The sequence below is a fragment of the Populus euphratica genome, unplaced genomic scaffold (assembly GCF_000495115.2).
Source record: "Populus euphratica unplaced genomic scaffold, PopEup_1.0 scaffold567.1, whole genome shotgun sequence".
NCBI classification, from domain to species: Eukaryota; Viridiplantae; Streptophyta; class Magnoliopsida; order Malpighiales; family Salicaceae; genus Populus; species Populus euphratica.
In genome coordinates, this window is record NW_011500441.1 from 41,613 (window position 1) to 58,059 (window position 16,447).

At 37.3% G+C, this 16,447-nt stretch overlaps 1 protein-coding gene across 1 annotated transcript; it reads left to right on the top strand.

Annotated features, from left to right (window-relative positions):
• LOC105114701 (uncharacterized) lies at positions 1 to 2,730 on the top strand. Its single transcript, XM_011011339.1, has 6 exons — positions 1 to 172; positions 356 to 425; positions 534 to 655; positions 801 to 1,464; positions 1,604 to 1,711; positions 2,427 to 2,730. Exons 1-6 carry the CDS (start codon positions 1 to 3, stop codon positions 2,593 to 2,595), a joined length of 1,305 nt encoding a protein of 434 aa, XP_011009641.1. The 3' UTR covers positions 2,596 to 2,730.
• The last annotated feature ends 13,717 nt before the right edge of the window (positions 2,731 to 16,447 follow it).

The window sequence follows — 16,447 nt, forward strand, 5'->3', positions numbered from 1 at the left end:
ATGGAAGTAGCATCAGGAATACCCACAAGCTGCAGCAGCAGTGGGGCTGGAGCTGGAGAAGTGAGACGTATTCATATCATTTACTTTCTCAGCCATAACTTGGGCCGTATTGATCAGCATCCTCATCTCATTCGTGTCCATCATTCCAATCGAAAAGGTGTTTATCTAAGAGGTAATTAATTTCTTCATTAATCCTTCTCCTATGCCCTAACTGTATATATATTATCACACTGATTAATATTAGTTTCTTAATTAATTTACATGTTTAGTGCTGTGTGCAATAACATTGCAAGGTTTTGATTGATTGTTATATATGTTGACAATCATAAATTTTGAAAATTAATATTTAAGATAGATGTCAAGAGGTGGCTTGCGGACTTGCGAGGAAAAGACTTGCCAAAAGCCTTTGCTTGGTCCTATAAGAGGTTTGATTTTGTGTTGTTTTAATTTGGTCCGCAATTTATATATGCTAATTTAATTAATGGTGATTTCATTAACCTCTTTTTTTTTTTAAAAAAAATGATAATAAACAGGAGATACAAGAAAGGTTATGTTTGGCAAGATTTACTTGATGATGATCTTATTACCCCAATCTCTGACAATGAATATGTCCTCAAAGGATCTAAAATTTTAGTCCCTCCTGCTAATCCCGTTGGTACGTTAAATATTCCTCTTAATCACTGATGCTACCATATATATACACATACACAGTTCTTGATTTTCATTTGATTTAATTTGAAAATATTATTATGATTTCAGTAATTAATGTCAGCTTTTTTTGGTGCTTGAAAATGATACAGTTGGTAGTGCAGATGGTGAAAAGCAAGAGAATACTGGAGTTGAATTAGTTGAAAACAAAGCACAGAATCATGAGCAACGCCCTTCACCAAACCAAATTTGTAAAGACACTACCTCAAGAAATACATCATCAACTGAGATACCTAAAGAATCACCTACATTCAGCTCAGAGATTTCAACATTGACCGACGATTCCATCGAAGAAGAAGAAGAAGAAAAGGAAGAGGATGCATGCAAACGCAACGACTCTCGTGACCAAGAACAGATAGACAATAAGGTGGAACATTCATCTTTTTACACCATTTTTCTGGGCAAGAGCAAGAAAAACCAAGACGATAGGAAAGACAACACCAGCAGCATCGAAAAGATGGGCACCCCAAGTTCATTCCCCTCTCCATCATCATCACAATCTACATCTACAAAGAGTAAGAGCTACTCAACTGGAACATCCAAGGTGCTACGTAATTTGATTACATGTGGTGCTGTTGATACAAATGATGCCGCATTGGTTCTCCAAAGCCAAAAAAACAAAAATAAATACAAGCCAATCGACAAGCCGGCTGGTCATATTTGTAAAGGTGAAGAACTTGGAGGGTCTGCCAGAGTTTTTGGTACTCCTTGGAATCAAGTCCAACAACAACGGCAGCACAGTACTGCTAATGCTAGGTATATACACCAAAAAACTACTTAAAAAAAACTACTTAAAAATTAGTTCTAGTACTCTATCAAAACTTGCCAGTGTCATGAATGTACAAATGGGCCATTAATATTAAGAATGCGGATTGGTCGTACTGTATTGTATTAGCAGGAAAAGCTTTGACGGGGCGAGAAGTTCAAAGAAGCAGCATAATGGATTTGGCAGTCCAAAAGTGGTTTCTTCCGTATACAAGCCAGTGGCTGTACCCACCTGCTCGTAAGCCAAGAAACCCATTTCCTTTCTAATTTAAGATTTGACCATTCCGGAAATTCATAATTAATGTTGTATTGTAAGAAATTAGTAAAACCTAATGATGGGTGATGCCTTGGACAAATAGACTTGTATGAAAAAGTCATGGTTGTTTAATAGTTGACCTACTCTTACGTTGTGTGGTGATGGAGAAATGAGATCAGAAGCGGCAAACGCTTTGGGATGCTTATACGGTTATTGCTAGCTCCTTTTTGCCTGGCACTAAAGAAGAAAGAGGAGACAAGAGTCTCTTTCTTTAGATTATGACAATATATTGTCCATCTGACCGGTTAAGTATCTAGTTCCTAGTCAAAAGAAAAGCAATCTCTCAGTCAAACATTATTTTCTGCTCGTTATAGATTTTCTGTTTGTGATCTGATCTTCTTGCCTTCTCCTTGCGCTAGCAGATTGACTAGTTTTTGTAAGCCACAAAGTTCATATATGAATTACAATCTGAATCAATATATGTACCCTTCCTTTTCTGGGGTCCTCTCTCTCTCTCTCTCTCTCTCTGTTATTTCTATGCTATTCTTCTTGTTGATGAGACATAAATAGTTGCTTCATCTCCGGCCATAGATTATATATTGGAGTGTCTGTTCTGATCCAAAGCCCATTATTATAGTACTTAATATCCTCTAAGTTTCTGTTATTAGCAACTAAAATCTACGTTGCAAAAACGCAGGCAGTGTGGGAAGTCATTCAGGCCAGAGAAATTGCACTCGCACATGAAGTCCTGCAGGGGATTGAAGGTCCTGGCAAAAGCTGCTTCGACTTATGTTGAGAAAACACCATCACCTTCACATAACCCAGTTGATTCAGCATCTATGGATGGCTATTTCTTGACCAACTGAATGTTCAGTGATAGATTTTCCGTAGTTTATTCTGTCCAAAGCGTCAACTTCTTTACAACTTCCACTGTTATTTGTGTAAAGGGGATATAGGAGGAACATGTGGAATGGCATTTAAGAAATGGAGAGATTATTATATATTTCTTTTGAAAATTAATCAATTCAACAAGATTATTTGTCAAATGCTTCTTGGGGCAGCATCACTACATCCATAAACATTGCTTACACTATGCATATGTTTAAAGTTGAACTCTGAAGTTCCAGCATAATTCATAAAAACTTGACTGAATAGATGCAAATTGTTCAAGCAATCCATTGTATATAAAAGGAACACAGCTTGCTATATCTCTGGCTGTCAGCTTTCCTAATCATAGGTTAACTGTGGTTTACCAGTGAAGAAAATGGAACATCTGAATGTTATATATGATATGCATCCCAGAAATCCATATAATTTCTTCTTCGAGCCTTCTATTCATGCATCAACCTTAACCACACCGCCAAATAAGGCATCCTTTTAAGCATCCCAAGAAGACCTGCAATCTCAGAAGGTTTCCCTCAGCATAACCCAAAATCCACGTTCAACGAATGCTCCGTACACCTCAAGAACCATTCACGAGAACCTAAGAGCAGTATTTCTGATAAAGTTGCCGTCTCGTTTAATTCCCTTCCCATGGGACAATCCCTACTTCTAGGATTCACTTTCTTTACAGAGGTGAGGCATCGTTTTGAAGGGGATGAAACCTGCCCAGTACTTGAATCTGTATGAACTTGTTTTGGTTTCCGGGGCTTGGTTTTTTTAAGGTGATTGATTCGCGGAATTTAGTTCTTCCATGGAATTATCTAGGATGACTTAATGACGTTTATCACTGTCAAACCTACACTCTTCCCGGGCTTCTTGAACAAACTGAATATAGAAGGATTAGTCCGTATAGCAGAATGAACCCAAGATGCTACATTAGTATTTGTTTAACTTTTACATACATGAGGCTATACACATCACAGGCTATCATAAATGCTTGATTTTGCTTCAAGAAGGCTTGCGTCACTGAGTGAAGAATGGTATTTCCGACTCTTTTTTTTTTTTTTAGATTAACATGAGTGTCCGGGCCAGCTTGCGCGCACCACGACTAATCCCACGGGCCCTGAAGTTAACGACCATGTAAGTCTCTAGGGGTCATCATATTAGCAACCAAGGACTCGAACCTGAGACCACAAAGGGAGCAAATCCCTTGGCCCCAAGTTCTTACCATTTGACCACCACCTAGATGGTTGGTATTTCCGACTCTGCATGTACTGGTAGAGGTCTGAATATTGCTCCGTTAACAGTACTGAAGATGCTATTAGATTAAATTTTTCCATGAGGTGCATCATTAAAAATAGCTAGCTAATTTATGACTTCCCTAAGCTAAATTTTCTTTGAAACATACTGGATCTCTACATAAATCGACAAATTGAAGATTGATATACATCTCCACTAGCCAGCTGTACGGAGATTCCATACATTAAGATTATCCTTAAAAAAATAAAAATAAAAACAATAAAACAAAACAAAATAATTTTTTAATCACCAACACATAAGATAACCTATGTCGTGAGTTAAACTTAGCATTCAAATTTCACAACTCATCATTGTTGTGTGTAGTCTCGCACCATATGGTGGGACCACCACATTAATTGAGAGAAGAGACAGCTAACCCTTTTTAAATTAAATGGTTCGGGTACTGTAACCACAGTAGCAAAAATTTAAACAAGAGAGGAGAAGAAAACTGGGAGAAAGAAAGAAGAAAATGCAGCAGAGCAGCCTATGTTATTCCTTCGATTTCTAACTCATTCACCGTTGGATCGGGTTGAGATTTTGACAGCAGTTTCTAGACACATTACTCTTCATTTTGAGCGGTTCGATCGAAGATTGGTAGTGTGGAAGCTGGTCATTTTAACACAAAACAGGGTTGTCAGTATCTGTGAGTTTTTCTCAAATAATTCTCCTTTAATCTTCTTGTATTCCAAGAATAAGTTGTTCTTGATGATATATATGTTGTATCCCTTAGTTGAATCTGAGAAAGAATATTTGTAAACCCATTATTTATTGATAGTGAAAGTTTTTAGGTGGACTACGGTCCCGTGGTTTTTCCCACATCGGGTTTTCCACGTTAAAATCTTGGTGTTGATTTGTGTGATTATTTGCATTATATTTGGTTATTGTTTGATTATGCTTTTACTGCACAAAGAGGGAAAAGGATTGGGACTTGTGAATTGTATTCCGCTGAATTAATTTGGATAAATTAGTGTCTGGTTGTTTCTAGTTTTCCCAACAAAGTGGTATCAGAGCACTAGTTGTGTAGATTGAATTTCTTATGTAATTAAAATGAAAAAGAAAGATTCAGGCATGATAAAGCTCATTTCCTCTAATTATTTTCTTTGGAAAACAATGATAAAGGATCACTTATATTGTAGTGATTTGGCTTTGCCGATTGAATGTAAAGGAATAAAGCCTGATGAAATGGATGATGCAAACTGGAATGAGCTTAATAGAAAGGATACTGCTAATGTTAGAAAATGAGTATCTTCTAAGTCCATTAATCATATTTTTCAATACCATGCCTGCTATACTGTTTGGAAGATGTTGGAAGAAGCATTTGTTAAGGAGAGTGCACAAAACAAGGTTTTTGTAATTAGAGACCTTGTGAATTTGAAGTATAGAGATGGTGAAGATGATTCAGTGCGTATAAATGTATTCCAAGGGTTCTTGAATCAACAGTCATTGATGAATCTTGAATTTGCTGATAAAATACAAGCACTAATCCTATTGAGTTCATTGTCGGATAGTTGGGAGACTTTGGTGGTGTCACTTAGCAATTCTACTCCGAATGGAAAGATCACTTTGAAAACAGTGAAGGATTGTATCCTCAATAAAGAGAAGAGAAGGAAATGGACAACCACTTCTGAGTCTCATACATTTATTATAGAAAGTCAAGGGAGAAGTCCAAGCAAGTTTTATCACAGCAAGCAAGATAGAGAATCTAGCAATAGAAAAGGTAAATGGAAGCCAAGAGGAAGATCTCAATCAAGGAAGGGTTTTAAGTGCTATTATTGTGACAAGCCTGGGCATATGCAAAAGGATTGCAGAAAGTATAAAAGAGATAAAAAGGGTAAAGATGAAGACAAGAATGAAGAGAATGGTACAGCTGCAGTTGTATATGATGGTGATGTTGCCATTGTTTGTGATGATGGTTGTGTTAATCTTGCATGTCAGGATACCACCTGGGTTGCAGATTCAGCAGCTTCTTACCATATTACACCCCAACATGATTTTTACACATCCTACACTATTGATGACTTTAGTCAAGTTAGGATGAAAAATCAAAGGATGGCTAGTGTTGTGGGCATTGGAGACATTTGGTTGGAAACCAATACTAGGTGCAAGTTGCTACTCAAAGATGTTAGGCATGTGCCTCATATACGTATACACTTGATCTGTACAAGTACTCTTGATGAAGAAGGCTATCATAATTTCTTTAGAGATGGTAAATGGAAGCTCTCCAGAAATTTCTTAATTGTTGCTAAAGGGAAGAGGATGAGTCTCTACATGTCACAAACTAAGGTGATCAAAGGGAAGGTGAATGTAATTGAAGATTGCTCTACTAATCTATGGCATAAACGACTTGGACATTTGAGTGAGAAAGGTCTTGGCATCCTTGCCAAGAAGAACTACCTTCCATTAAAAGGTATGAACTTGAACACATGTACTCATTGTTTAGTTGGCAAACAACACAGAGTTGCATTTCAAAGATCACCTTCACATAAAAGATTACATGTACTTGATTTAGTTCATACTGATGTTTGCTCTATGATTGACAAGTCTCTTGGGGGTGCATTGTACTTTGTTAGTTTTATTGATGATCACTCCAGGAAAATTTGGGCCACTTGTTTATAAGCTGGAAACCAGCAGAACAATACAAGCAAGCAATATAAGCTGGAAACCAGCAAAACAATACAAGCAACAATAAAGGAAACATTCGCCTTGAACAAGAAAATAGGATCCCTAAACAAGAGGAACAGAACAAAAGCATGAACAGCCCTCATGCAAAGCAAAACCAAGAGCAAGGCAAGCTTGCTATACAAGCTGGAAACCAGCAGAAAATTACAACAAAGGGAACATAATCCCCGAAAATAAGCATGAACAACCCTCATGCAAAGCAAAAAACCCAAAAGATTAGGGGAACAGGCTCCTACTAAGCTAAATAGAAAGACAAACCCAAGCCAACAAAGAGGCATCCAGTCGTAGCATGAAGAGCACCAATCAAGCCAGGAAAGGACGACCACCTTCCAAGACTTAATGAAACAGCAACAGAGCAAACAAACCCGAACAGCGGCCACTAAGCAAACAAACTGCACGGAAACAGAGGCTACAGGCCAGCATAAAGAAGCTGGCAAAAACAAACAGGGAAACCTAAAAAGCAAAAAGCCACACCAACCATAAAACAGGCCTATAAGGCTACAATCAAGAGAAAACAGAATAACCCATAAAAGACACAAGGATATAGTCCTTGGCCTAAATCAACAAGAGCATAAATTCATAGGGAGGAAGAGGAAGGGGAGCTGTCCTGAGTCCTGGAGTCAGCCGAGGAGGAGGTTGAAGGCCTGCATCTTAGTTCTAATGGCACCCATGAGCGATTGATGGCAGAAGCAGCTTTACTTCTGGTCAAGTATTGTCTCCTGGGAGGGGATTCTGCGGAAGAATCTTCAGAGACACGAACAACCTGGGGGGAGCCAGAAGAAACTTCAGGGGATCCTGGATGCGGAGCCAACTTTCCCTGCTTGTGCCCAGAGCAGCCTGGTCCCTTGTCCCTAGCTACAACTGCCTCAACTGCCATTGGATCAATCAATGGTTCACCATGAGGTTCTTCTCGAGGAGACTGTTTTTCAACAGCTTCGATATCAGTAGAGGGATTAGAGCATCCAGAGGGAACGATAGGTGCTGAGGGATGCTTTTTCTGTTTATACCTGAAAGCTGAGTTGCATGTTGAAGTGAAGTGTCTCAATACTTTGCATTGTTTGCAAAATCTGGGTAGGGATTCATAGATCACTTCCTGGGCTTTGGAAACACCATTCAGGAGAGTGATATCAATCAAAGATGGTAAATCAGCAAACAAGTCAATCTCAATCAACACTCGGGCATAGGAAAGACGAGTCATGGAAGATGTTGGAGAATCAGCATGCACTGGTTTTCCAATTACACTGGCCAGTTTAGAGAGACACAATGAGGACCAGCATTGAAGGGGAAGGTTGGGAAAGCGAACCCAAACTGGCATCTTAGCCATATTAGAGGTGTTGAAATCAAAGTAATCCGGCATGGGTTTCAATATCAATAATCGACCATAGAAAGAGTATGGCCCTCCATGCAGCACTTTAATCATGTCCGATTCAGAGGCAAACTTGAATATAAGCTAGCCAGAGTCATGCATGGAAAAAGTATCATTACATGGCCATGCAGAAGTTACAAATTTGGAGATGGACGAGTAGCTAGGGAATTTGCCAGCTATGAACCCAATTAAACTACACTGCCACAATGCTTTGTGTTCACCTAAATCAGATTCTAGAAAATTGCAAGAAGATGTGGCCGTGTAATCTGGGAAATGCACTAAGGGAGGCGATGAAACGGTAGTACCTGAAGGATATGGGGATGTTGGAGGACCTTGAGTCTGAAAAATTGGCGAAGTAGCAGTACCTACCTTTAACCTAGAGTTAGGGTTACCAGTGCCCAACTTTGATTGCAGCGGTCCAGTCTCAGCAGGGAGACCACTACAAGGTCGAATAGAGACAGGGGTGGAGGAAGGGATGACACCTGGCTGAGGGGGAGATGGTGGAGGAGTCGCTGAAGACGAACTTTGGAAATCCCTCTTTTGGTGTTTGGAGCGAACCCTAGCTTTTTTCTAAACAACATCTGCAAAGGAAATTGTTGTTCGGGGAGGGACAAGGAGGGAGAGACCTGGAAGGACCAGGGGACTGTCTGCTAGGTGAGAGACTTCGTCTTGGGTTGTCATGGCCAGCGGAAGAAGATGGGCGGGGTTAACAGAGATTGTAATCTCGTTGGGCGGACTATAACACAGATGATTTTTTCTTTGACTTGGCCATGACTATACTAAGTGAAGAAAGGGAGAGCCAATTATAGTGCAGAAACAAGAGAAGAAATCATTGCACAAGGAAATGGTGAAAATACAAACAGAATCGAGGACCTTTCCTGCAACCTAGAGCTTCTCTCTCTTACTTCTCAACTAACTAAGAGCTATGTTTGCTCTATGATTGATAAGTCTCTTCGGGGTGCATTGTACTTTGTTAGTTTTATTGATGATCACTCCAGGAAAATTTGGGCCACATGTTTGAAATCCAAAGATCAGGTGCTTGATGTCTTTAAGGATTTCCATGCCAGAATTGAAAGAGAAATTGGTAGAAAGCTAAAATGTATTCGAGTTGACAATGATGATGAATACAAGGGTCCTTTTGAGAAGTACTATAGGGAACATGGTATCAAGTTGGAGAATAGTTCCTAAGACTCTACAGCAGAATGGAGTGGTTGAGAGAATGAACAGAACCATTGTCAAAAGAATTAGATGTATGCTCCTTTCATGCAAAGTTGCCTAAGTCCTTTTGGGGTGAGGCAATGAAGACTGCAGTTGCCATGATTAACCTTTCTCCATCAGTTCCTCTTGAATTTGATGTTACAGATAGAGTTTGAAAAGGAGAGGATGTCTCTTATGCACACTTGAAAATGTTTGGATGCAGAGCATTTGTATATGTTTCTAGGGATGAAAGGGCTAAGCTTGACAGCAAGACAAAATAATGTATTTTCTTGGGCTCTGAAAATGATGAGTTTAGCTATAGGTTGTAGGATCTAAAAGAGAAGAAAATTATGAGAAGCAGAGATGTTATCTTCTTTGAATATCAAACCATTGAAGACTTTGAACAAAAAGAGAAAACAAAGTCTACTATTTTTATTCCTTCTAATTCAAATCCAAGGCCTACTCCATCATTACCTTTAATGCCTGCTAATCATAGGGGAGATTTGCAAAATGATAATAATGGTGGTTTTCTTATTGAGCCATTAGTTGGAGATCCTAAATCAACTAATGATGATATTGATGTTATTCCTGAACAGGTTATACAAGAAGTTCCAGATGAGCCACAATTAAGGAGGTCAATTAGATCTCGCCAACCTTCTACCAGATATTCTCCTCATGAGTACGTGCTGGTTACTGATGGGGAAGAGTCAAAATGCTTTGATGAAACTATGTCATATGAGAAGAAAAGTGAGTGGTTGAAAGCAATGTAAGAAGAGATGAAATCCTTACATGAAAACCATATTTTTAAGTTGGTGAAGATTCCTAAAGGTAAGAGAGTACTCAAGAACAAATGGGTGTTTAGGTTGAAAATTGATGAGCATTACTCACAGACAAGGTACAAGGCAAGATTGGTTGTAAAAGGTTTCGGTCAGAAGAAAGGTATTGATTTTGAAGAAATCTTTTCACCAGTGGTCAAGATGTCTTCAATCCGAGTTGTGCTTGGCTTAGCTGCTAGTTTAAATCTTGAAGTTGAACAACTTGATATGAAAACTGTCTTTTTTCATGGTGATTTAGATAAGGAAATCTACATGGAGCAGCCTGAAGGGTTTGAAGCAAAAGGTAAAGAGCCATTAGTTTGCAAGTTGAAAAGGAGCCTATATAGGTTAAAGCAAGCTCTAAGACAATGGTACAAGAAGTTTGGTTCTTTCATGATGTATTTATGAAAAGGTTTTCAGATGGAAACTTTATTATTCTCCTATTGTATGTGGATGATATGTTGATTGTTGGTCATGATGCTAAGAAGATTTAGATGTTGAAGGAAGATTTGAGCAAGTTTTTTACAATGAAAGACTTAGGACCGGTAAAACAGATTCTTGGCATAAAGATCACACGTGACAGGAAGAAAGAGAAACTTTAGCTATCTTAAGAGAGATATGTTTAAAGGTACTTGAGAGGTTCAACATGAGCAACTCCAAACTTGTTTGTTCTCCACTTGTAAGCCACTTTAAACTAAGTTCTAAGTAGTGTCCTTCAAATGATAAAGAAAGAGATGAGATGAAAAAGGTTACTTATACATCCGCGGTTGGTAGCTTGATGTATGTCATGGTTTGCACAAAGCCAGATATAGCTCATGCAGTTGGTGTGGTTAGTCGGTTCCTCTCCAATCCTGGTAAAGAACAGTGAAGTGGATACTCAAGTATCTCAAAGGTACTTCTAGTTTTAGCTTATGTTTTGGTAATAATAAACCTGTATTGGATGGATACACAGATGTAAATATGGCTGGTGTTGTTGATTTTAGAAAGTCCATATCAGGATACTTGATGAAGTTTGCAAGGGGAGGAGTCTCATAGCAATTAAGGTTGCAAAAATGTGTTGCATTATCAACTACAGGGGCTGAATATATTGGTTTTACAGAAGGGGACAAAGAGTTGTTATGGATGGAAAATTTCTTGCATGAACTTGGTCTAGTTCAAGAGAACTTTGTGTTGTGATAGTCAAAGTGCAATCCATCTTAATAAGCATCCTACTTTTCACTCTCGGTCAAAGCACTTTGAGGTTAGATATCAATGGATTCGAGATGCTATGGAGATGAAATCATTTGTTGTTGAAAAGATCCATACCAATAACAACATGTCAGACATGATGACCAAACCTCTATCGAGAGAGAATTTTGAATTTTGCAAAAAGGAAGCAGACTTGGTAGAGCCTCCTAAATTGAAGCTTACATGTTGATCGTCAGTATAGTGAATTCCTCACATGGTGCATGCAGGGGAGATTTGTTGTGTGTGATCCCGCACCATGTGATGGTGGGACCACCACATTAATAGAAAAAAGAGGCAGCTGACCCTCTTTAAATTAAATGGTTCGGGTACTGTAGACGTAATAACAAAAATTTAAACAAGAGAGGAGAAGAAAACCAGGAGAAAGAAAGAAGAAAAGGCAGCAGAACAGCCTGTGTTCTTCCTTCGATTTCCAACTCGTTCATTGTTGAATCAGGCTGAGATTTTGACAGTAGTTTCTAGACATATTACTCTTCATTCTGAGCGGTTGGATCGAAGATTGGTAGAGTGGAAGCTGACCATTTTAACAGAAAACAAGGCTGTCAGTATTTGTGAGTTTTTCTCAAATAATTCTTCTTTAATCTTGTTGTATTCCAAGAATAAGTTGTTCTTGATGATATATATGTTGTATCCCTTAGTTGAATCTGAGGAAGAACAATTGTGAACCCATTATTTATTGATAGTAGAAGTTTTTAGGTGGACTAGGGTCCTGTGATTTTTCTTGCATCGGGTTTTTCATATTAAAATCTTGGTGTTAATTTGTGTGATTATTTGCATTATATTTGATCATTGTTTGATTCTGTTTTTACTGTAAAAAAAAAAAAGGATTGAGACTTACAAATTATGAATTGTATTTTACTAAATTAATCTGAGTAAATTAATATCCAATTATTCCTAATTTTCCCAACAATCATCTATATTCTTAATCATCTATATTCTTAGCACGCTGTATGACTCCCACTTAGGAGCTCCTTTCATTGTTCTCTAAACAGTCACATCGGCTTTGTAACAGTACGACTGGGGAACAGCATGTTGTGTCATTTCAGCCTTCCAACCTTGCTTTCTAAGCCTGCTGATAGATTACTGGTACGAGTCCTAAATCCCCTGAATCTGGTTCTTTTGAGCAAGAAGTCTCAGGACCTCTCTTGCTTCTCTTTTAGCCTCTATGATAGTCAAGACCAATGGTTAATTTCATCACCTAAAAAATGGGCAACGTGATATTTGGGAGGAAATGGCATCGGTACGTACTTTGTTCTTTTTCACTAGCTAGAACCATTCTTTCCCTGAGTCATGTGGAAATTGGCAAATTAGCTCTAAAAATATGGTGAGACACTTCTGAGCGAGACACTCACTCTGTTAAACAAAATTTTTTTATTAAATAAGAAATGGGTGTCGAGGGAAGGTGTTGCTCATCGGTCAGCAACAATGCAGGAAATGAAAAACATAAGGATGCCAACAAGTTGTCAGTAAAATGATAGAAAAGGTCAAGGGATTGCTACTGCGTGCACTGAATTACGTTGTCAACAGCCGATGCTTCTTCAAGTTCAAGTGTCGCAGCCAAAACTGCAGCATTCTTACAGCCTAGAGTTTCCCGAAAACACCAATAACATAAGAACCGAGTTCTTTTCATGATGAAGAAATTACAAAGAAATCGGCAATGGCACAATCTGGATTGGAATCTCACAATATGGGGATGACTCAGACCTTTCCAAGATTGTGAATGGCAAGAGGAATTGCATCAGGAAATTCTACTTTTGGACCAAGTTTTGGAACTCAGGGTAACCTGAACTATTCGGCTAGGAACAACATGGTCAGTGCTGACTTCAAGTCTTTTTTTCAAAGGCTTGACAATTGAATGGGTGACGAGGTCTCATTCCTGGTTTTCATTGGCGAAAGCATAGAGACAGGGACGTTGTGTGACGAGTCAATCTTGGAACGAACCTGCAGCAACAGCTAGTTTATCACTGACAGAATAGTGAAAAATATATTAATTAGAACCACTAATATATGTCGCATATGTCAAGCAAAAGTGCAATAAATCTTTATCATTTGAAGCGAAGAATCAGTCAATAGATCCTCCTAGCAGAGTCCATACAAAATCTCCGCGTCTGATCCAAACCACATTGCACCTTGCTCCCGCCATTCCCCAAAGAATCCCTTTTCCTGTGGTTGGACTTGGAATAATCCACAATATTTCCTGATTTTTTGACAACATTGTTAAACTATGATGGTCTTGGCAGCCTTGGTTTTTTCTTCTACTTGTCCTTGCTAAAATCAGCTGATGTAATATTACGACAACTATTGGGCAAAGAATCACTGGGAACCAAATCCTTAGGGCTCCCAACACAAGGCCTCTGTTGGAAAAATGAATTCGGAGGCTCCCTGGGAGGCTCACTCACACACATACACCAGAGGGTAGAAAACAAGAAACTGATATTGGTACTCACACACTTTCATTTAACAGAACACTTACAACTATATAGACATTTAATAATGTCTTTCAAAAATCTCAAAGGCCTTAAATAAAACTATTGACTCAATTATGATAACACTAACTTCATGACATTGCTACCTTTAAGATTCTTAGTTTTCCAATAAACAAGTTTAATTTTCAACATTCTCCTCCTTTTAAACTTGTTTTTTCAATCGTCATAACTCCAAGTTTCTTCTGAAAGTAACCAAACATCTTTATCTTCAATGGTTTTATAAAAATATCAGCCGCTTGTTCATTTGTTCTAATATAAACTAACTTCACTTCTCTTTCGTTCACATACTCTCTTATGAAATGGAAAGGTGTATCAATCTGTTTTGAACGCTCATGATTAACTATATTCTTTGTTAAATCAATTACAGACTTGTTATCAACAAAAATTCTAGTGGTTTCCTTATGCTTTTGTTGTAGTTCTTCCAATAACTTCCTCAACCAAACTGCATGATATACACAAGAGACTACGACAATATATTCTTCTTCATATGTTGATAACACAACAATTGATTGTTTCTTGAGTAAAAGTTTCATCTCCCAAATAAAACACAAAACTAGCTGTGCTCTTTCTATCTTTAAGATTTCCAGCTCAATCATTATCACTATAACCAGTGATCTCAAAACTTCATGAGGATAAATAGAGCAAACAATAGTTTAAGGATCCTTTAACAAAATGCAGAATGGTCTTAGTTGCTTTCAAATGTGAACTCCTTGGTTATTCCATCTAGCCGCTGATCAAACCAACTCCATATAAAATATCTGGTGTGGTACATATTAACACCCTAAAATTCTTTTATAATATGTTGGATTCACCGATGCTCCTTCTTCTTCTTTAGTTAGCTTGATTCCGCACTTGACTGTAGTATCCACATGATAACAATCTTTCATGACAAACTTCTTCGAAACATTTTCTACATACTTAGCTTGTGAAATGAAAATTCCACTGCTACATTATTTTACTGGTCGTAAGATCTAAGCCATCATTTCAAATTTCTTCACCATAGACAACTTGAATTCCTGAATCATGATGAAGTCATTAACTGTAAATATTAAATCATCTACGCACCAACAAATGAACATTATACTGTCTAGTAAATTACCTACATGCAATTTTAAATATTCAACCACTTTTGTCATGCTAACGTGGTTAATTAGAATTAATTTTTTTATGTTATTTTTTAACTCATTTTATTCTTTTGTATTTAACAAGCTGTGAATTAAGTCATGTCACTTGTCATTTGCCTTTTTTTGAAAACAATATCTTTTTCATAGATAATTATAATCATTTTTTTAAAGTATTTTTATTTATTTAATTAAATTAAAATCAGTTATTTATTTATAACTCGAAACATGTTTCTTTTTTAAAAAAAAAAAAACAGAATTGCAATAGTAAAATATAAGTTTTTATACAAAAATAATAATAATAATAATTCGATCCAGCAAGAAAGCGCGGGCACCGAGTCTAATTTAACGCTAAAAGGAGAAGATGTGGGTGCCTGCATTTCATTGTAAAAAAGAAATACTTTTGGGAAATTTCTCATGAAAACATATGACGAAACAAAGCTTGAGATTGTTTTCAACCATAAATTATATTTTTAGGCTATTTTGTATATCAACAGAGACTGAGTTTTCTCCCTGGACCCAAGAACACATCATCAAATCATCATATTAGCTTGGCGTGTTTAGAGAAATCTAATAATTTGCTTACATTTCATTTTAAGAAAGAATCACTTTTGGGAAATTTCTCGGGAAAACATATGACGAAATAAAGCATGAGATTTTTTTTTACTCTAAATGATATTTTTAGGTTAGTTTGTATATCAACTGTGACTGAGTTTTCTCCATGGACGTCCCAAGAACGCAGCATCATATGAACTTGGTGTGTTTAGAGAGATTTAATAATTTTTCTGGGATGTTGAGCCTGAGAATTGAATACGAAACGTCAAAGAACGAAGCATGCCTTCTTAACCATCTAATTCTTAATCTTCAAGATAATCCCATGAGATTAAATAGTATAGTTTATAATAAATTATGGATGGAGGGGTTTTATTGGAAAATGAAACATAAGTGGGGGCCTAATTGGGAATCTCATACTAATTTGGGGACTAATATGTCCTTTTCCCTTTTTTTAATTTTTTTTGCTGAGAAATGTATGTGCTCTGATTAGGTCTGGCCATTTTTTTCTTCCAGATGATCGGTGAGTCTACTGACCTTAATTGTCAATGATTTTCCCTTTTCCCGTTCCCTTTCATCTTCATATGAAAGCTAACACATAGGAGATCTATGCCTTTTGCTCATGGTTTATCATCCTTTGAAGGGAAAAAAATGTTCTATCTCCTATTCATGATTGATTGATGCTTCATAAATTAGGCTCCATAAATCGATCCAAAAACTTTCTTAACCTGTTCCCTTCCTTTAATCAAGCTCAAATCATGAAAATTTGTGATGGATACCGAAGAGAAAATTGAGTTTCCAAGCTTCTGCTCATTGTTCATTGAAAGCAAGCAAGTCACCTACCCCATAAAGAGGTTACATCAAAAAAAAAAAAAACCATCACATGGAAATGGTTGTATTCCTTTTCTATATTATTATTCATTAGAATATAAGAGATATATTGGTATTAATTCATGAGAACTAAATAATTTTTTTAAAAATGTTTGTTTTAAAATTTAAATTTAAAAAATCAAAGAATGGAATATACCTTGTTAATCAACAGGTAAACCCTCCGGATCTCCGCAGCTATATAGAGA

Coding starts and splice junctions, on each gene's coding strand:
- LOC105114701 (XM_011011339.1), top strand. CDS start 1: ATGGAAGTAGCATCAGGAATACCCACAAGCTGCAGCAGCAGTGGGGCT. Junction 426..533: donor TTTGCTTGGTCCTATAAGAG/GTTTGATTTTGT, acceptor GATAATAAACAG/GAGATACAAGAAAGGTTATG. Junction 1,465..1,603: donor CACAGTACTGCTAATGCTAG/GTATATACACCA, acceptor GTATTGTATTAG/CAGGAAAAGCTTTGACGGGG.